This window comes from Scomber scombrus, chromosome 3 (genome assembly GCF_963691925.1).
Source record: "Scomber scombrus chromosome 3, fScoSco1.1, whole genome shotgun sequence".
In the NCBI taxonomy this organism is placed as follows: Eukaryota; Metazoa; Chordata; class Actinopteri; order Scombriformes; family Scombridae; genus Scomber; species Scomber scombrus.
In genome coordinates, this window is record NC_084972.1 from 24,024,322 (window position 1) to 24,043,754 (window position 19,433).

Below are 19,433 nucleotides of genomic sequence, written 5' to 3' on the forward strand. Positions count from 1 at the left end.
ATATTTCGGACCAAATTCAGGCTTGAATTTGTACGCATGTATTTGAAAAGTTTTAATTTCAAGTAAAGAATGAGAAAAAGACATGAAATAAACTTCCATTTATTTATATAGCGACCTGAGCTGCAAACCTGGCCAAGCAGAACAGAGTGGGCTCTTTGGACGTGGGACCTTTAAGAGACATGAACTAAATGGCCTTTTTCATGCAGAGGCTGAACTCAAGTAATGCAGGACCAGTATAAGATAATGAGTGTTTTTTTAAACCTTTAAACCATGCAGAGATCTTCCAGGAGAGCACTAGAATGAAAATACAGACCTGGAAATGTGCATAATATGTCCCCTATAAACCAGAATATGTCATCTTTCCCGGAACAGGGACTGTAGTCCAAGAGCAAGTAGGAATGCCCTAGTCCTACCATCAGTTGCCACTTCACTGCAGAACAGGGGGTACTTTTTTGCTGAGAAGGGCCACATACAGAGACACACACACACTAGTGTAGGCACACCTACAGTACCTGACCAGATGGCAAAGAAGCCAGACATTGTTCAGATTTTCACAAGATAACTAACCCCAAGTTTCTTTGCCTCTCTGGTGGGATGCACTGCAATAAGCAGATCATAGGCAGTGATATGACAGGAAGATGCTCTGTTAGTGACTTTTGGAGACAGCCAGCCAAAATGTTGGCTGACATGAATGTGGAACGAAAGACAGAAATATTGGAATTTACTCTTTAACATCACAACGGGGGTGGCCTGGCTGCAGACGAACACAGCTCTGCCTCAGCAGAGGATGATATGAGTGTTTCATCTCCACCGCCAGGCAGCATGGATTGGCTATCATCCTTTGCAGGGCAAGTGGTGGATCTTAGTCAGAAGAGCCTGGTCACATTCTGTCTCAGTGCTGTCAGAGAAAAGCTCAATCTGAGGAGTATGCTGGAAAATAGGCCTATCACTGCCAAAAAGTACACCCCTCCTGTTAGTGAATGCAGGTAGCGGCATGCTCAATGCATCACTGGTGTTGGTCTGCCATTCCAATCAGTCAGTTGAGGGCACAAAAGGGGAGACAAATTCATCCCTGACTGCTGAATTGTCTCTGTGGAGTCGTTATGTCTGGTACTAAAGGAAAGGGTATGGGTCAGAGCAGAACCAATCTTTATTGTGCAAACAAACCACAAATGCAATGCATAAAGTTAATTGTGCATTTAATTGATTTGACATGTGAAAGTCCAATTCTGGACTTGAGAACTACTACAGAGTCTTTGAAATCACTGTAAATATTGTGTCAGGGGCACTGAAGAAACCTTTATCAAGTCTGAGGCGATTACTCAAGTGACACCACCTGAGTATCTCAGCTTGGGCTTGTACACTTCAAATCTGTAAAGCTTGAGTGACAGACACAGCGAGTGAGGTTTTACTCACTTGCGTGTAAAGGTTAGGGAAGGACACTACCATTGTATTATGGGAAGTGCATGATCCATGGCTTTCAAAGCTTGATCCATATATTATGGTCTAAAAGCCAGGCATTTGACTTTTCTTTAATCTGTCCCTTGCAAGGCCCTAAATCTGTGCAATAGAGCATCTCTAAAGTTTTCCCTCAGGTCAAATATACTGTGCACTGTTCACATTCATTAATATTCAACTTAGAAGTCTCACATCAGTGCTGGCATCACACAATAGCCTAAATGTACTGTACAATACGATCTCCAACATATTATTGGTGCAAATCCCCATATAGCCCCTCCATTAAAAATACAAACTGTACCAAGTGAGCGAAGAGGTCTAAGCTGTTTAAGATCTTGAACTGTTTGCTCTGGAGATTGGACACCCCCAGAGCAGTCGGTTTCCAATACCACGGACATTGCTTTGACCAACAGTCTGAGAAGGAATTATTTCCGGAAGCTCCAAGCCTGCTAACAGGCAGGAGGAGAGCAAGATTAGAAGTTCTCTCCCAGCCGGCAGAAATACAATAGGTTAAATCACCTACTGGCCTGAGGAGCTTTTCTTCGAATGGTGTTGCAATCTTCCTCTCTTGGGGTCGTGAGGCCTGAGACATACTAAATGTTATTGTTTCTCCTTTTTTTGGCACCCGCCTTTTGTTCTGAATGTTTCAAAGAGACCATTAATCACATCCACAGCCACACACACAACACGTCAGTCTGTCTCATTTCCTCTTTTAGCCTTTCATTTTACAGTTCTTTCCTTTTTTCTGTCGTTCTTTTCTCATCTACCCCCTTCCCTGCTCTTTATGTCTCTACTCTGTCAGCTCCGTCTTTCTGTCTAACCACTGTGCATGTTTCACAACAGTCAAGGACCGTATCTGCTCCCCCCTAGTGCTCTCCACTGTTTGTCTGAAGTATTAGGGGGTTGTTGCCTCATTGGATAGAATTAATTGATTAATACTTTTATCCAATTAGTGCTCCCTCATGCAATTAATCAGCTGGCTGAGGTTAGGGCCGCTCCATCAGTCGGACGAAAGGCAGACATATGCTATGGGTCTTGTGTGTGATGACCAATGCCCTCCCTCTCTTGCTCTCTCCCGCTCCCTGTCTCTCTCTCTCTCTTTCCTATTTTCCACACACCTGGTTTCTTGTCCTCCTTTCACTGTTCTGCCATCACTCTCCAGCTCACAGCACATTGTTAGAATTCTTGCTGAACACAAGAATCACTAGTGGAAACAGTTTCCTCCAGATAATCCTAACAAAACTAACACATGTGGCTCAGAACACAGAGAGGTAAAAGAAATGCAAGTTTAACAGAAAGATGGTGTCAGAGGATTTCTTTCTTATTATTATTTGCTGTTTATGGGTACAGTGAAATACAGTGAACAAATCATCAATGTCATCAGTGTTCATGTTATAGATAATACAAGTGACATGCCATACAGTGTATGCACTGTACACTAACATAAAAAACAACTCATTCTAAACTCTGAATTTGGCACTGGGTTATCCTTTAAAATCATAAAGTTAAAAAAGAAATATATATTTACCATGAATTACAATAATGATAACAGCAATTTCCTTTTTTGTCTCACAGGTTTGTCCTTTTCCTGCCTTTGAATCACTGACCGAGTTGTCAGGATGGCCAAGGAAATACCACAGGACCTTTGAAGAGTGAACTTTACACGCCAATGGATTGTTCTTGAGGTAAAAGCCATCAAAGATCAAACAAAATCACCAACAGTAAGGTCAGTTGGCCTGTTCTCAGTTGAAGGATTCTGCTTCCGGAGACAAAATCTGCCGTCACTTTCCAAGAAACCGGACAACAGAAGAGTTTTCTTTGCACAAAAGTTTAAGAGTCATTTTTAGACAGTTTGGTATTAAACTACCTGAACCATTGAAGAAAACACACCGACCATCCAACGATTGCAATTGACATGGCAGGACGTGAAATCGGAGGAACTGCAAGTTGTAAAAAACACAAAGTAAAGAATGGATGGAAACAGCCACTTCTCACAGGCATGCTTTTCCACGCCATTGTATCTCCATGTCCTTCTAGTTACCCCACTGAGCAGTGAGTCATTCTATTAAAGCCTTTTGTTTTTGTTGCCTTCAAAAATTCCACTTAAAAGACATTTTCCAAAGTCTGTTTCGGCATGTGAGGTCATGTTATGAAAAAAAGAAACTGTATTAAGTGGGGCAAATACTGTAATGGAATCATAATGACTGGCCATGTTACAATACAAACAAGTCCTCAGCAGGTGGTAGGAATCCGATATGCTTCATGACCTACCCTTTATTCAGCACATAACTTTAGATTGATCCAAGATCCCATGGATTAACTTTCAAGTTCTCACACAAAGACACTTTGGTGGAGTTTTATTTGGTGTAAAACTACAACCTGAAGACTCTTACTGTCTGCATGCAATTGTTATATTACATGTAGACCCAGATTGGGTTCCTTTCTTTTTTCTTTTTTTTCTTTTCTTAATTTAAAACAAAACAAACAAACAAACAAATCAAAATGGCTCCATTTTGGACATCAGGAGCTTGGACATTGTTGGCAGGATTGGGCCTTCTTAACTGCTGTAGTTTTGGCTGGTGTGAAGCCTCAAGGACTAGTGGTTTGACCTCAGAAGCCAATACACAAGACCAAGGACCTTCATCGCTTGAACGAGTTAAGAGAGGATGGGTTTGGAACCAGTTCTTTGTGGTGGAGGAGTACACAGGCACAGAGCCACTATATGTCGGAAAGGTAAGAAATTTAATTCTATAATGTAATACATTGTTTCTTAACCTTGTTTGGGCCAGCGACCCCCCCATCCATTATCCAGGCCCCGTCAATTAAAATGTCGGCTAATTGTGTTCCATAAATATTAATGTTGATTATTATTCTGTGCTATATCATTAAAAAAGCATGGAGTTGGATTCCACATAGCAGAATTGATTTAACTGGACAGTTGAACTATAATTATCATTAGTTTCTGAGGGAGCAAAACAGCCATGAGAATAGAAATTATATTTATGAGTGTTAAACAAATGCAGTGATTAGAAATTTGAAATTCAAACTTTAATTAGGTCTTGTTATTGATCACAAACAGCAGCCAATAAGAAAGCACTAATTTGGTGCTTGTGCCAAACAAGAAGCACTCTTATTAATTGTTCCAATGGAAAACAAGAGTGGCCTACAAATGAAAAAGTCTGAGGCTATTTGAAAAAAATCAGAAGGACATTTATCCATAGCTAAGGTGTTTAATACAACACTGGCTGCATTTTTTTCTTTTATTTTGCTGATATGATGATTGCTTTTGTTTTATGGTGCTATCCAGTTGATTAAATAATCAGAACTGCAGCAGTCTGGCAGACAGCATCAAATAAAATAACCCAGTTCAAGAGCTAGACCCACAGAGGTTTTGGTGGGTATCTTTATTTTAGTCATAGGCCTACTATTATCAGTCTGGCTCTTTATCAGTACTCTCATTGGTTCTTTTTTGTTACGGTAGAATTGTTTTTTAAGCTATCTCTTTAAAAAAGAATGAATTCAAAACAGGATTAGAGTAGATTTATATTTTAAATATGACAATATTGTTCCTACAGCAGCAACAATGTATCCATCAGCAAAGTCACTATAAATTCAATAATATCTTACTGGAAATGTGGAGAATGTCAGTAAAATGAATAATACTCCTGACATCAAAATACTGAGTGAAGGTTAGAAAGAATGAAGAAAACAAACATCAGTTATTCATTCCTCCTCCCTCTGCTGCTGGTTGAGAGGAGGAGCTAGTGTGAGCCAGTAGCTAACTTTAAAAGATGTTGCCAAATTTTAATATACATTACAAACTAAACTAAACACAAACACTGTCAAATAGAGCAGAGGAGAGGACAGAGAAGCTAGTGCAACCAAAAATGACAGCAAAACGCAGTAGAGACTCGCTACCTGCCAACTCTCTCGCGTTGAACGTGAGACTCACACAATTGACACTTTGCACATGCTATTACACCACATGTCCATTTTCTCACACAATGAATAACAAATTTACAACGGCAAAAAGAGGACACTAACAGTGCACGGACAGAGCAGCACAGCACAATAGCAACATCGTGCAAAAGCGAGTTATTGAGACCATGGGGGAAAGCAAGAAATACACACACATCTATTACTATATTGTAATTTATTCCCATGCATACTGCTCAGAGTAATCTCAGTCATTGGCTCTTCTGGCAGCAGCACAGCGTCCCTCCCTCTCCTCTCGCACTGTGTGCACATAGGCAGGAGGGATAGTGAGTTATTATGGTTACGGGGACGCTTTGCGTCTCTGTCCCTCTGAAACTTACTTGCAATTTCAAATAATGGGTTTTCAGATCAGTATGCCTATGCAAAATCATTAATTTAAGTACCTCGTTGCTGAAATCTAGTAATATAATGTTACATCTTACAGGTTTGCCAACACACCCTAAACTCTCTCAAATTAATCTCTCAAATCTCATTGTCAAATAAGAGACCCTGCTTCACCACAACTGGCTCAAATCAGTGTAACTCTGAGCTCAGCACACCAGGTTAGCTAGGGCTGTTTTTCAGGTGAAGCAGGGTTAGATAGGATGAAAAACATTTCCAATGTGAAATAGTCATTGTTCTGATAATCATTTCCTGTCCTGATCCAGCCAGTCATATACTGTTATTGATACATTCTTGGTTTTAATAGCACCCACAATTTCATTTATCTAGACTAGTGCAGATGGCTGTGTTTTGACTTAATCCAAGAGGTCAGGTGGTGTAGTAATGCATGCCCAGATCCATCCACCAACTATGCATCTTTCCAAGTTTCCTACCCCATTTTAAAGCATAATCAGGTGCCATGCATACTTGTTTACTTCAATTTGGATAAACCTGAGAGACTAAAGTAGGGTTGTTGGAAGTGCATATCAAAAATGCTACCCAATAAATACAAATTAGCAAAAAGATGTGTCCCCTCCACAGGAACAAATGTCACACCATGCTGAAGTCAAAAGTTGGCAGCCCTGGACTCAGCATACTTTCCCCATGTCTACGCAAAAAGCATAACACTTTAGCAGAGCAGCATCAGCGACTTTAATCAAGACAATAAATAAAGGCATTTTGTATGATGAATTTCCAAATTTCTGCTTTTGTCATCAGGATGAACGCATTAGTAGTTGGAGTCATGTCTAATCACATCAGCTCCTCTCATCCATGTCGCAGCAGACATTTTTCTAATGAGCAGAATTATAGTCCCGATCAATTCCTCTCAAGAGAAAGCTGTTATTGTCTTTGAGGAGTAGAGTCCCATGATGTAAATATGCAGCATTCAAATATAGATATACAGCAACACAAATATGCCTTCAGTGGCAGACATTTTGTAAAAGGAGGAAAGACATCAATTATTGTAAACATGGTTTTCATACATAGTGACGCACGCAAGTTGTTTCAGAAGACAATAAAATCTCTCTGCAATTATAGTAATTTGTACGACAATGAGATGTGCTTCCATTCCTATTGTCTGTTGCATATATTTATATCTATCTACAACATTGACTGAAAAGGTTACAGTGAGTTTATGTCTCCCTGTGCGGCACATCAAGGTCAGAGCCAACATACCAAACATTGTTGCTGCACATACTCGACATTTTCATAATAATCTATTTTATGTAAGTTGGCTTACTGAAGTGCATATACTGTAAAGCAAGAGTCTGTTTATTTATGTGTCTGCACAAACTCACAGCTCTACATAAAGATCCCTATAATCATTTCAATTTAGATTACACATACAATTATTTTGATTATCAAAAGGAAACTGACTGGTGTTATTTGATTGAGCTCCTAATACTTTGAACTGTATAGACATGACTTAACCAAGCAATTTGGTGCTAGGCAAAATACACAATTGTTATTATTTTGCTAGTGTCCAGTGCAGTATTGGAAGATTTGATGAAGGTACCTGTGCATGATTGTTCAGAACATCACTCACAGTAGAGTCTATGTTTATTGTTAAATAATAATTGTATTGAACTTCCTTTCATGCCTCTGCCTGTAACGCACCTGCATTAAAACAGCAGAGCTCTTGAGGTCAAGGCCATAACATTATGGGTTTAAGACTGAGAAGAGATCAATATCAAGTCCCACTGGAATTCTGCAAAGAACTGTGAAAGTTGCTCTACGTATTACCAATAAACAAGCAGTAAAAAGTATTTGCCACTGCAACCATTCAACCATTCAAAATGTAAAGGTCTGATTTTTTTTATTCTCTGACAATGCTGTCATTTTTTCACTGACACAGTGTTGCATAGTTTTGCTGTGGCAAGGCATGGCATGACAAGGTTGACCTTGTGCGTGAGACTGAGCAGAACCTGCCATGATTAAAAGTGTGTCTACATTTAGCTGTCAGTAGTTTAGCATCTCCTGTGTAACTTAAGAGTCAATGTGATTTTGAATTGTGTTTCCCTCTGTTTCTGTGTTAGTTTCCATTTACACACCAGTAGCCTCATTGTAATGTGATCCACTTTGCTCTGTTGTGCTGTAGAAAATCTGAAAACTGCAGAAGTCCACTAGCCATCTCTTAATGCTAACTGAGCATTTCCTGCAAGTGTTTCACATGAACAGTTTTCAAAAGGTGAACCAAAAGTATCGACTACAGGCTGAAAAGAACCTCAGTATTCTGCTCAGACAGTCTCAAAAGAGTCTATATCTAGATTAGGACATTTTATGGTACTATACATTTTAATCATTACAATGACACAAAATTTAGCTGATTTGCCAAATGAACCATCATTTCTGAAGAAAGTTCCTTATCATTATGATCCAAACTTCTATAATTAAGTACTGTTGCTAAATTAGTCAAAAGGATGTTATTGCTCATCACTGTATTGTGTCATTTTAGGAAAACAGATTTCTTCCTGGAACTAGGGGAACTGAACAAGGAACAGTTTTTTTCAGTTAGTAAGCAATAAGACAGTGTCAACAAAACATAATTTGCTATTTGTTACTAAAACACTTTGCAGATTGTTGCTACTTTGTAGACAGGCACCTGTGTGTGTCCTCTTTGCATTCCTCCATTGCAGTAACAGTAGTTTGCAACACAAAAAGGATGAGTCAATGTTGTTCAGTCGTTCAGTAGGCCTGTCACAATAATTCGTACAATAACGTAATTATACAATAACGTCATTTTCAACATCATCATGTCTATATATCGACTTATCGTATGACACATGGACACGACCTTGATCTTTTTTTTTTTGTACCTCACTATTGCCACACATAGCAACTGAGGCTACTCATGTCACATTGGTTAAGCAAGTAGTTGCCTGTCCTGGTCAATAAAGGCAGTCTGTGTTTTTACAGAGGCGTAGCACCCACTCTCCAACCCCACCCTCCACCCCCTTAGCATTATTACCCCATTATATTATCATTATATCAGTGGTATAAAATGATCTTCAAATGACAATATTATTGTTTATTGCGGTTAGTTCTGAGACAATTATTTAACAATTATTATCTGATATAATAACAATTATCTGAGAATTATTTAACAACAATAGACAATTATATAATATAGTAGTAGTAGTTATCGTGACAGGCCTAGTTTACAGTTCTGCAATGGAAATAAACAGGAATGCGCAAAAGTGACTTCTAGTTCCTCGTTTAGTTCCTGTGGCTCTGTAGTTCCTTGAACTATCTGGTTGAAAAGCTGCATTACTCAGTGATGACAGACTGAGCAATGCCCTTCTCTTTCATGTTGAGGGCAATGTCTTGACACTAAAAATTGTGATCACTGAATGTTATTTTTTTGAATCTAATAAAAGATAATGAGTGTATGTCAAATCATATCTGTTTGCTATCATCCCCGTGCCATGTGTACATTCGGGAATATTTTTCACCTTCTTTCTCCACTCTTCTCATTCACATCCTATTCATCAGCTGTTTCTCAAATGAACTTCAGTGAGTTGATGAGAGTGGACAGCATGTACGATTCAATTGCCTTACATGGGACGTGACATGAAAAGAGGGAATATTAATGCAGACAGCATGAGATTCAGCCATGAGTCACACACATCAATCATGTGATCCCCCTTGTTTCTAATCATTTAGACATGGCAATTGACCAGCTAATATTGCATCTGCATATATTGATCTCCTTATTGTTACAAATGAATGAAGATGTTCCCTGCAGGAGGGTGTTAATTATCCCTTGGCCATTATCCGTCTGCCATTGTGATTGTGCTGCATTCCTGCTGTGGAGACACAACAACAAGGCCAACAGGCAGTGCCGTCTGTCTGCTGAGAGACAGACAGATAGACAAAGAGAGAATGAGAGATGCACGAGGGAAGGAAGGAAGAGAGAAAGAGGGATGGAAAGGCAGATTGGGAATGAAGAGGCTTCATACATTGACTTGTGATTCATTACAGGACAGGGCGCCAGGGAAGGCAGTGAACTGATATAAAAGGGCTGAGGGGAGCTCGAGGGAGTGACGCAGCAGGAGGCAGAAGAGAGATGATTTTATTAATAAAATTATCTAAAGTTATTGCACTTCATGTGTCTAGGGCACTGGGCAGTGCTATCAGCGCTATTAACAGTGCGTGTGAGAGTGTGGCTGTGACTATATGTCTGTGTGTAACTCTCTCACCACACGTACACACTCACACACAGATGGACTCTGCTGGATTTTTGGTATCAACACTTTAATTTGAGCAGTAGAGGATTAAAGCCAAGCAGTGTGCTTCAGTACTGGATAATTGCAACAAGCTTCTTCTTTTTTTATATTACTTCAGCTCAACTCAGCAAACTTGCCAAGCTTGCTCTGTCTCACACTGTGGCTGCTACTACTCTGCTAATGAAATCAGATTTACCAATAAAATGGTCACTCACATGACATTAAACTGGCAGCTTTGGTCAGTACATTTAGATAATGAATCTTCGTGGACTTAAATGATCCGACAACCATATTTTTTCCTGCCAACTGTTTTTCAGAAATGTTTTGAAATGAAAGGAGGGGGATCAGAAACACACAGGAAGTGGACTTTTTTAAGAGACAGAGTTGCTGTTAAGCCCAGATAATCCTAAATGGCTGTTGTGAGGTTGTAAAGGAGGCAAAAATGACACACTGTTCCCCCTTGGTCATGTTTCTTTCTTCTGTATTTTGACAAAAGCTGACAGGAATAAATCCATTGTGTGAGTGTGTGTGAGTTGGATGTAGCATGTGCACATGCATTCATATTTCTGCAACACAAAGGGTATAGATTGAGTGTTTGTGGACAGTTTCATTGTGGGTTTTTTTTTATCTCTCCAACTCTCTACTCTACACTCCTACACTGAAAAAATTCTTAGACAGTGCATGTCCAAGGTGCTTTTTTGTCCTTTTTTAAACTCCCAGCCTTCAGTTTGAAGCTAAGTGAAACAGATGGCCTCAACTTTTTTTTTTTTTTTTTTTTCACCAAAATACATCCTTATGACGAATCAGTTTGCTTTAATGCATACCATATTCTACAATTCTGATTTTGGGCATAGCAGGTTATATATAGGGTTGGGCATATGATATAAAGCTCACTAAGTTGTAAATGAATGCTGTTTTGTATTGTCTGTTTTGTTTTCTGAAATGCTAGTTAAAACAACAGGTTGTCAAGAGTGAAATAGAAGAAAATTGTGACATGATGTCAATTCCATTTGTGTGTGTTTATGAATAAGATGAAAAAGGTGTTTGGCCAGTCAATCAGACAGCAGAAAAATGCACCATGCTTATTAAAGTACTTCATCATCGTAATGATCCAATATAATTAGTCAAATCCAGGTCCAAGAGTTACAACATCAGAAGGCTGTCATCAAAGAGGAACAAAACAGCTTAAGATCGAAGGAAATGGAAACAAAACAGAGTCTGTGCAATTCCCTTTAGGGAGGAGGAGAAGGCCATTTTGTTTTTTCTGCACCTTTTGGGAATTATCTTTTAATTACTTTTTATGTTATTCTCCTCTTCTCTCTACTCCTGTGTTCTTTGAATTTTCTCTTTTTTTCTCTCATCCTCTATCTTTCAGTCCCATCTTCTGCCTCAAATCCCTCCCTGTCCCATCCCAGAACCATCAACCCCCGCATTTTAATTTCTCTTCTCCTTCTGACTTTCTTCTTATTCTCTTTTCACTTGCTTTGCCACAATTTACTCTCCCCTCTTGTCTCTGGTTCTGTCTCCCGTGGTCTGTACCCCTCTTACACCCTAGCTGTCTTCACCTCTGCCGTCTCTGATACAGTCACCTTGTTAACACTTTGAAGCTGTTAAGATCAGAGAGCTTGACAAGCTGCAGTGAAATGTGGCAGGCCTTCTCCTGATTACACAGACTTAAATATAAGACAGCCAATTTGCTCTCGCTTTGAAACCCTCAATAAACCAAGGATTCAGTGTATTCCGCATTCTGCTATCTCCACTGAAAATGTAAAATACTGCTTCACTAATATCTTGTTATTCTATTCTATTCTTCTTCCATGTGAAGCCGGTTATTACTAAGCCTAAACAATTTACTTAGTTTATACCTTTAAATGTACCCCCTTGTTCCTTTTAAACTCACTTTTAACGTACAAACTCAAAAGAGCTGACTACCAAATAAGAAGGAAACTTTCCATCACTCCCTGTGAGTCACATGTCATCCCCTTCAGCAAGTTAGTCTACAGTGACAGCTGGACTCTTTGTTATTACCCAAAGGTGAACTTGACAGGGCATCAACAACCTCACTCTCCCGTGAGTCACCCTACAGCTTGCCACTGTAAACCCTCAGGCACTGCTAACTACTGCTTGCTACAGCTTTAAGTTTAACTTAAAGCTAGAAACTGAAACATAACAATTGCTATACTACGGTGGCAAATACATACAATAACTAAAAATATTGTAGTATGTTTGAAGGACTTTTTTGAGGTTTTATCTTAATACTGTATTCACACCCTGTATGTACAGTATGTTTAGAGAGTTTATTGGTGGCTGTAACCTCTATTCATACTTGTCATGAAACGACCCCTTAGATGAGGGACAAACACAACAGTGATGTAAACTTGTTAGCAAACAGTTGCATATTTACACACCTGAGTGAAAATCTATAACCTCAGCATTTGTTTTGTATTATGTTTTTGGCCACTGGGCAAATAAAAGTCTGATATGCACTCTATTAGTGATCTCCATCAACTCCTTAGAGAGTTAGCTCTTTAGCTGCTGAATTATCTGCATTGATGGTTGTTAACTCCTGTTGTTTGGTGCTGGGCAGGTAGTGTACTGTGGGTTTAACAGAGCCTCTCTGCTTAAAAGAGCTGTTTGCTATACAAGTGGAATCAACACTTATAAGAGCAGTAAGACTGAACAGGAATTGTAGAGTTGGGTAATAACTCTGCTGGTTTGTCACTATGAGTAACAACCTTCACATTAGACATTGTCATTTGACCCATTTGACACACACACAAATATTGACTATCATGGCTTTAAACAGTTTGAGTGCGTAATTAAACTGGAGTTATAGCATCCAGTATATCAATTTACACATGAGAACGTATTTTATAACTGAATCAGTATTAAATCTGAAATAGTAACACAACGTTAAAGTGTTCTCATAAGTGATCAACTGTACTTCACAAAATGCAGAACACATCAACATTGCTTTGCCTCATTCTGAATGCATACTCCTTCATATGACATTGGGTGTGTAATATGTAAAAAAGCTTACACGCATGCATGGATATGTGTTAAAGCAACACTCTGCTGGTCTGCTGCCCCCCCCTGCAGTGGCCATAAAATGCTTGTTTCCAATGGTGATGCAAAAAAAAAGAACCACAATGTGCCTTAAAACATCTCAAATTTGAAGCAAACAAATTCTAAATTTGCCACAGTATAATCCACATCTCTGCTGTTCGTTCATGTAATAATTACACCCATAGCGGTATTAGTTGTGTCCAAACTAGTGGACAGTGCAGAGGTGAATTGTGTTTCTGAAATAGTTTCCTATGTTCCTGTGGGCAGAGTCTGCCAATTATTTCCACAACCCGACCCTACCGGTCAACATAAGACCTGTGGCCTGACCCAGCATATCCTATAATAACCATGTGCAGTGGAAACATCTCATAGCGATCACGTTATAGTGATCAACTGTGTATTTGGCTCAAAAAGTGTGGGATGGACTAATTTTAAGTGCTGTTTAGATTCAGTTAGGCAGCAGTATGTTTAAAAAATATGATTTTGGACCATTTCATATGTGAAATTAAGATATAATTTAAGCAAAGGTAAATGAGGAAAATACAATTTAACTGAATACCTCTACTTATCCACATAAAATTGAGCAGATCATCTGCACAATTAACATACCTAATTAAACCCAGCGAGCAAAACCTAATTTCAACGTCTTGGTTTGATATAGCCCCACTTTATTCCAGAAATGTGTCACACACTTCTAGCCACGCTGTGCACTCACTCATTCATTCATGAATAAATATGTTTGTTTATAAGCATCAGCATCCATCATATAACTGAAGAAGTCTAATGAATTAATGACAGTCTACCCATCGATCATTGAAAGGGGAAATTTGGTGTTATCATTATGTTTAGTCATGGCATACTACTCTTTCAAAAAGTGTTTATTCTGTTCAAGGCTTGGCATTAAATTACAGCAAGTGTTACACTCTGATTGGATTGCTAGCCGCCTTCACATCTCCTTTATCTACAAAAGTGGCAAAAACATAATGTTCTTTAGGTGAGGGCCACGTCAGAAAGGTCAGTGGCAGGTCAAGCCAATCAGAGTCGGAGTATGGAAGTTCATGCTTATGTCACTTCACTATGGTAGGATTAGTAAATGTGCGTCCAAGTTAGAGTTAATGATTGATCAGTTAATCAAGATCAGTAGATTAATTGGTAAAGAAAACAACAGTAGCAGCCCTAAGATGAAACCTCAAGTAGGATAGTGTTTTTATTATTTAAATTGGTGGTCTAATCCAGTAGGAAGCAAGTAAATTGCAAATGTGTCTACACTCTAAGCAACAAATGATGTTAGTCCAGCATCTGATAACCACACAGAGCAGGCAAACCAACCAGCAGCATTAAACCATACATAGAGATGAGTAAACAGCAAAAAACAAGCAGTGGCAGGGGAACAGGGGAAGCTCACTTTACGTCTTCATCATAAAACTTGTCATATCGAAGCGAGGCAGTTACAAATAAAAGAAGTGTTTAATTGAGGCTGTTGTATGCTTCATCTATGCCATAGAACCACAGCAACACACAACTGAAAAAGATTTTCAAAATAGTCAATAGTCGCTTTTGAGAAAAAAAGTCGCTAAGAAGAGTTGGAAAGTCGCCGGATATAGCGAGAAAGTCAAGCCACAGTGGCAAAACTAGACTCACAAGAGTCAGCCTTCCCAAAGCTGTCTATCAAGGGCTTTGAGCCCTCCAAACATTTCCTCCAATCATCATACAGCAGCAGAGTCCAGGGGCGGGACGAGTTTGTCGCATTATCCAGTCAGCGTCTTATCCTGGCTCGTCCCGCCGTGGCCCAAAACAGCTGTTGGGAGAAGCCTCATTGAACACCATTGAAACTCTGATTCTGCGGCGGACTGCCAGTGTGTGATAGGGAATTCACGTCGGAAAATAACAGCGTCGGCAAAAAACAGCTGGTTACAGGATGACATAGTTGTAAAATCGCATTCAAGTGCAGATTTGATGTAAATTATAATTTTAGTGTGAATTCAATATAACAGTTGTGACAATTTATTTGATTAAATTTTAGGGGAAGGTGAGCTTCCCTTGTTGTCTCAGAGCAACCGCCCCTGTGTGGCATAGTTATCAAACAGCAGCAAGACTTACAACAATGTAGCTTAGTTTAGCGTTGATGTCTTCCATGAATCCAATGATTGAGACTTCAGTCTGCATGTCACCCTGGTGCCCTAATGTTAGTTGTATCCTGTGAGACTCCTCCAACCATGTCCTGGAAGTTGCTCCAACAAGTCACTCCTGTAACTCAATGGTAACATGAAAGTTTGTGCAAGTAGGCTGTTTGGATTAGCAGGGAAAATAGCATGGGTGAAAAGTCCTTTGCTCTGGTCAGATCCGGTAAGCCGCAGGATTATTAATATTAATTATTATTATTTTAGCTGTTAGCTAATTCAATCCCCCAGGTTTAGTGATTCGACTCTATGAGCAAGACAGCCTGTGACAGGTCAGAAATGACATCAATCACAAGATAAATTGAAATGAGCGCACAAAACAGAGCCAGCACACTACGCTGACTTGGAAAGAACCGGAAATGATTGATGCGGTGCAGAGGTCAGATGATTAAAACTTTTTTTTTTTTTTTTTTTTTTTTTTTTATAAACACCTGAAATCCGCGATATTCTGTGTTTTTTTGTAGGTCACCTGTTGGGTACCTGCTGCTACACATGTGGGCACTTTTTCCTTTTTGTTTCTCCAGCTGTGAAAATGGGTCAACAGTAGAAACTATTTTTAGTAACTGAATTCAAGCTGACTAAAGCTGCTGTTCTGTCGATGAAGAATCAACAAACCTTTTATGATTGATTTTAGCCTGCAGGAGGAGTGTTTGATCATCAGAATTTAAATTATGTGTGGTGTATTGATTTAAAATGTATGGTGCTTCTGTGGGTCTATATATATATATATATATATAGCTTTATACTCTTCCCTTAAAACTACTGATCTGGCCGCTAAAACCGTTTTACACCAGTCCTGGCGCCAGCTCAGTACAGAAAACCGAGGGGGGGCGATGACGTAATGCATAGTATTAGAAAACGTATGCAGCCCAGTCTTATCTAAGCCACATAGATACACCAATTCATAAGTTTTACCGTGATAAGAAACAAGTTACAATAACACACTGCCTCTAAGTAAATATACCTGCCTTACTAACACAACGTTCATTGTAACCCGACCATTAAGAAACAGATGAAATCCCGAATAACCGCACTAGCCAATCAGAAGCAAGAAACAAGCCAGGTAACCCAGTGCAACATAAAATCAGACTACACAAGATCAGACGGCGCTGATCTAATATGTCCAACAACATATGATCAATAACCACATTGCTAACAAACACAAACAGTAGCAACAATACAAATGATAAAATAACCAGCTCTTACCTTCAGTAGAGTTGCAGTCTCCTCTTTCCTGACGAGTGGAACCTCCTTAACAGCATCTCCTCCCATTCATCTTTGAATTTCCGACTGAGGTCATTCACAAATGCTAGCTGGATGATATGGACTTTCCGTCTATGAAACATGCTGCATCTGTGCTCAGTAAATACGTTCTTTACGTGGAGAATGAGTTTTCGCACACAGCAGTTGATGCCCCGAATGTTAGTGTGTGTCATTACCACTGGCACTGAATACTCTGGACTCCTTTGCAAGAAGTTGATTCACAGTCACTTTCTTTTCGTCCCGGCCTGTGAACCTGTTTTTCAGAACTTGAACTGGCTTGTCAACTCTGAGGTCCTCTGGTAAACCACACTGCTGCTGCGAGTGCAATGACGGGCTCCTTCCACGTACCTGGCCTCGGCAGGTGCTCCTCGGCTTCTCCGGTGCTCCTGCTGCCAGGCTGCAGGGATGCCGACGGTGTAGTTTCTGGCTTTTTCAGCCATTTGCGAATGTCCATCCTGAATGAAAATTTAGCTCCTAGCTTGCTCTAGAAAACCTGTGTTTCCTCGTTTGTTTGTTTTTCTCCTTGCGGCGGGATCGGGCGGGATGATGCACTGACGACGTAACGTAAACTATGTGATGGGTTCAATTTAAGGACAAACTCTGAATTTGGATTTGTACAACTGTTCATTTTGGTTTTAACAAGTCAGTGGAGTTTTTTCCGAGTTCTGGGTTGTTTTGAACACATCATAGACTGAAAACAATAAAAAAAAATAATAATATATATTTTTTTAAATGAAAATACTACGTTTTGACTGAGGGGGCGGTGCCCCCCTCTTGACGCTGGGACTGTTTTACACCAAGCCCAAACACCACCCCTTGTCAGGCCCAAAAGAGGTGGGGTGCTCCAGGGTTTTTCCTGCATGGAGGAATTTTTGATGCCCCTAAGAGGTTTTAGCCAGTGCCAAGGGACATTCTCTAGTGCCAAAATGATAAGAATTGAAAATAAAAATAAATAGCAATTCAGATCCTCTCTGAATGTGCTAAATGGCAACTGGCAAATGACAACAGTTGGACAAGTAGAACATAAACTTAAATTACATTACATAATTACATAAACTTAAGCCCTCATCCACGGCAGCTAGCTATATTTTACAATTCTGACTTGCAAATGAGCTACACTTCATTGTTTTGAATGTGCCTGAATGCTCCGCTCTGAAGGTAGCGTAAATAGGAGAGCGGACTTCCTATGATTTATCATAAAATGAAAGCCTTTTTATTTCTGGTGAATATCATAAACACTTTGAATTACAACTGCAGCATCCTTTTTCCGTCTGGCCCTGCTCTTGCGACCCTTGCATACACCCCAGCCCCCCTCTCTCTCAAGCTCACTTCCCTCCCCACATTTCAGTGTTGTAATACAATTATTTTTTAACAAGTTTTGTTAATTGGGTTTGAATCATAATAGGCATTTTTTTTATCTAATAGTCAAAAATAATAGGAAAACACATCGATATCTGTCTATTAAGGTAACAGAGACTCATTTTATTTTACTTTAGGAGTACCGAACATTCTAATGCGTAGTCACCCCTGAAAACAGTCTATTCTGAGACAGACGAAACCGTGTACTATTCATCATATCACTATATTCATCGGATGGCTCAGCTGCATAATCTTAACACAAAGAACACAGCGAGAGGCATGACAGTTTTGACCAATGAAGCAGCTATGATTCATAATTATGAGTTTGTTTTCTCTCCATCTTTTTTTATTTTTTCAAATACATGGATTTGGCAAAGGCACATTTGTACTCTTGCTTATTTTTTTGCAAAGCAAGTAGAGGCCTGGCTCTGACCTTTAGTTTGTGGAGAACAACTTAGCTAAGCGTAGTGAGTGTTTTTTTTAAGCTGCCAACTTGAATCACTCCAGTGAGGATAGACTGACAGACGGATGGGTATATCCAGCCTGAGGGGGGAGAAATTGCATCACCCCAGCAGAATGATGAACTCACCAGGTATTTGTGTGTGTGTGTGTGTGTGTGTGTTTGTGTGCGTGAGCATGCACAGTAGGTAGGAGTGTGTGCGGTTCAGTGCGCACATGTACAGTAGGTACGAACTAGCATGCATGGTGCCAGCCTTTATGCAATTGAATTAACACATGATGACAACATTTCACACACATTCTTGTCTGCAGAATCTAATTTGGAAATACAGAGAGAGGGTAAGAGAGAGAGTGTCTGAGGGAAACATCCAGTGGCACATGAGTATGCACACTTTTATTGGATAACTCTCACAGTGTGGACCAATGAAACTACTTTTATTATAACTGAAATATTGATACCACCAAAGTATCTGGCAGTATATTTTCTCTGACTGTTCATGTATTTGTCTTCAGGATGATTCAGAATGGAGAGAAAAGGCAAAAACAGACAGATAAAAAGCGAGGGTGAAATGGATGAGGGAAGCAATACCAAGGCACAGGCTTGCATTATTCCACGGTTTTACGACAAATACTTAATGAAAAACCCCGCGAGGGTGATAGAAGCCTGTATTTAATTAAGCCTTTATAAAATATTAACCAGGGAGGCCAGGGCGATTTCCCCTCTCCCCTGGTCTGCCCAGTAGATTGAACCACAGTTACACTGTATAGGCACCTCTGAATTATAATTTCAGATAGAAGGTGAGAGAGAGAGAAAGAGAAAGAGAAAGAGAAAGAGAGAGAGAGAGCAGGTCTAGTGCACACTAAATAGCCAAAGGGGAGGTTGGGATGGGGGACTGATGCTGCTCCTATTGCTGCCTCTGGAATATCTTCTAATCACATTAGGGGGGAACTATAGTGCTGATTTATAAGAGCCCTTTTAAGTTCACTTTTCAGCCACGGCACC

General features: G+C 39.7%; 1 protein-coding gene across 1 annotated transcript in view; it reads left to right on the forward strand.

Moving 5' to 3' along the window:
• Window positions 1–3,960: 3,960 nt before the first annotated feature.
• LOC133977392 (cadherin-22) overlaps window positions 3,961–19,433 on the forward strand; it is an 89,405-nt gene continuing 73,932 nt past the window's right edge. Inside the window, exon 1 of the mRNA XM_062415547.1 lies at window positions 3,961–4,191. Within this exon, the coding sequence (XP_062271531.1) occupies window positions 3,961–4,191 (231 nt within the window). The remainder of the gene's footprint in view (window positions 4,192–19,433) is intronic.